Source organism: Triticum urartu, chromosome 6 (assembly GCF_003073215.2).
Source record: "Triticum urartu cultivar G1812 chromosome 6, Tu2.1, whole genome shotgun sequence".
Taxonomy (NCBI): Eukaryota; Viridiplantae; Streptophyta; class Magnoliopsida; order Poales; family Poaceae; genus Triticum; species Triticum urartu.
Window position 1 is genome coordinate 73,560,959 of NC_053027.1, and position 1,892 is coordinate 73,562,850.

At 59.8% G+C, this 1,892-nt stretch overlaps 1 protein-coding gene across 1 annotated transcript; it reads right to left on the reverse strand.

Moving 5' to 3' along the window:
- Positions 1–666: 666 nt before the first annotated feature.
- Positions 667–1,885, reverse strand: LOC125514419 (probable F-box protein At4g22030). Its single transcript, XM_048679741.1, has one exon. It carries the CDS (start codon positions 1,792–1,794, stop codon positions 799–801), a length of 996 nt encoding a protein of 331 aa, XP_048535698.1. The 5' UTR covers positions 1,795–1,885; the 3' UTR covers positions 667–798.
- Positions 1,886–1,892: the final 7 nt, after the last annotated feature.

Here is a 1,892-nt window from a genome sequence, read left to right on the forward strand (position 1 = left end):
CTAGGATTTAGTCCGGAGAGCAAATGAGGAGGAATATACGTGGGGTCGGGTAGACCAGTGTGGCCGGATCCGATGTGACAGACGCATCAATATCCACCCCATATTTAAGTTGGATATGAGGGAAGACGGCCAGCTCGGATGTTTGAGACCCGTTTAAGACGTCCGTCTAAATTGAATTTTTGTGATCAACCAATGACTGGACCGTTCACCGGAACGTTTGAGATGGTTTTGGGTCGCCTGATGCTCTGAAGTGCTCTGAAGGGAGATACAGATCTTGTCAAGATCCACCCCCCGCAGCTTGACGGCTTATAGATAGTAAAGTGGGTTATTTTCAAAAAAAAAAGAATAGTAAAGTGGGTCAACACGTAGAAACTCTTTTTTCCTCCGCAAGTGTTCCCACATGCATGACATGCATGAGATAGGAAGCCATATTACATGCACTAGTGGTTTCGGCTGGCGGGATCAAAGGAGCTGCACACGGTTGGTACTGTTAGTTGGACCGACACACGCCGCCTCCATTGCCGTGTTCTCCTCTCCACAGCTGGACGCATGTGCAGGTAATTGTGCTTAAGGAGCGAGCTACCTCTTTTAGCCACAAATTATTGTCAGGCCAATGCAAAAGTGCAATCTCAGTTCAAATTCAAACTCGTTAGTTGGGATCGAAAATGAAAGAATGAATCGAAAAATTGTCATTTCAGTTTCTACCTTTACAAAATAATTCATGGATCGCTATGCAGATTTGACGAGTTCATCTGTCAGCTATGCTAGTGTGAGTGAGTGAGTGATTGAGTGGGTTGACTAGAAGAGTTTGCCGGCAAACTCCTCGATGTCCTCATCTCTGATGGACGGCGACGCCATCTTCCTGAACTGCTTGAGGTCCGACAGGCTCCGGCCGAGCTTCAGGGCCACCTTGGTCGCGAACACCTCGCCGCCCTCCCTCCGCTCGAGGTTGGGCTCGCCGAGGTTGGCCTCGATGTCCTCCTGGATCTTGCGGTAGAACCCGGCACAGTTGCGGAGCAGCTCGAAGAGCATGCCCATCTGCCCACCGTGCTCCATCGTGTTCACCGCCGCTGCCAACGCCCCGCCAAGGACGGCCGCGCCGGACGCCCACGCTCCAGCCTCGCCGGACCCGATGAACACCGACGCGAGCGCCGCCGTGCCGGCCAGCGCCGGGCCGGCCACGGCGAGGCCCCTGTTTAGGTTCAGCACCAGCTTGCCCACTCTCAGGAACTCCTGCTCGTCCTTGGCCTTGATGACCCTGAGGATGCCCCGCATCTCTTCCTCGAGATCTTGGGTCCAACCGTTGTTGCCGGAAGCGGAGCCACGACGGCCGAGGCTCCTTGACCTCTTGGGCTGCGCGGCGCGGCGGCGCGGCCACCAGCGCGCGGGCTCGACGGCCTTGGGGAACTTCTCGAGCATGCCGGGGAGCAGCGGCAGCGGGTAGGCGGCGTCGAGCGCGAGCACCCGGTCCATGGCCTCCTGCACGTCGTCCTTGGTCGTGGTCGCGGGCGCGCCGAGCGCGAGCGCGGCGCGGAGGTCGCGCTCCAGCTCCCTCCACAGCCGCGTGGCGTTGCGCTGCTCCTCGGCGAGCTGCGAGGGCTGGATCTTGTTGACGGCCGCCATGGTGACCGCCGCGGAGGCCAGGAGGACCCCCGCGGAGGCCTTGAGCGCGACCACGCCGGGCGCGGCGGGCGCGAGCGCGGCCATGACGGAGGCGGCGAGCGTGAGGGAGTTGGTGGAGTGGAGCAGCAGGTGGTTCCAGTTGTCACGCTGCCTGCCGATGATGTCGTGCATCTCGGCCCGGTCCGCCGCCGCGTCCGCGATGGCGCGGAGCTTCTCGATGGACACGGAACCGCCGTCGGCGTCCGGTGACGGAGAGGCCGGGATCCAGT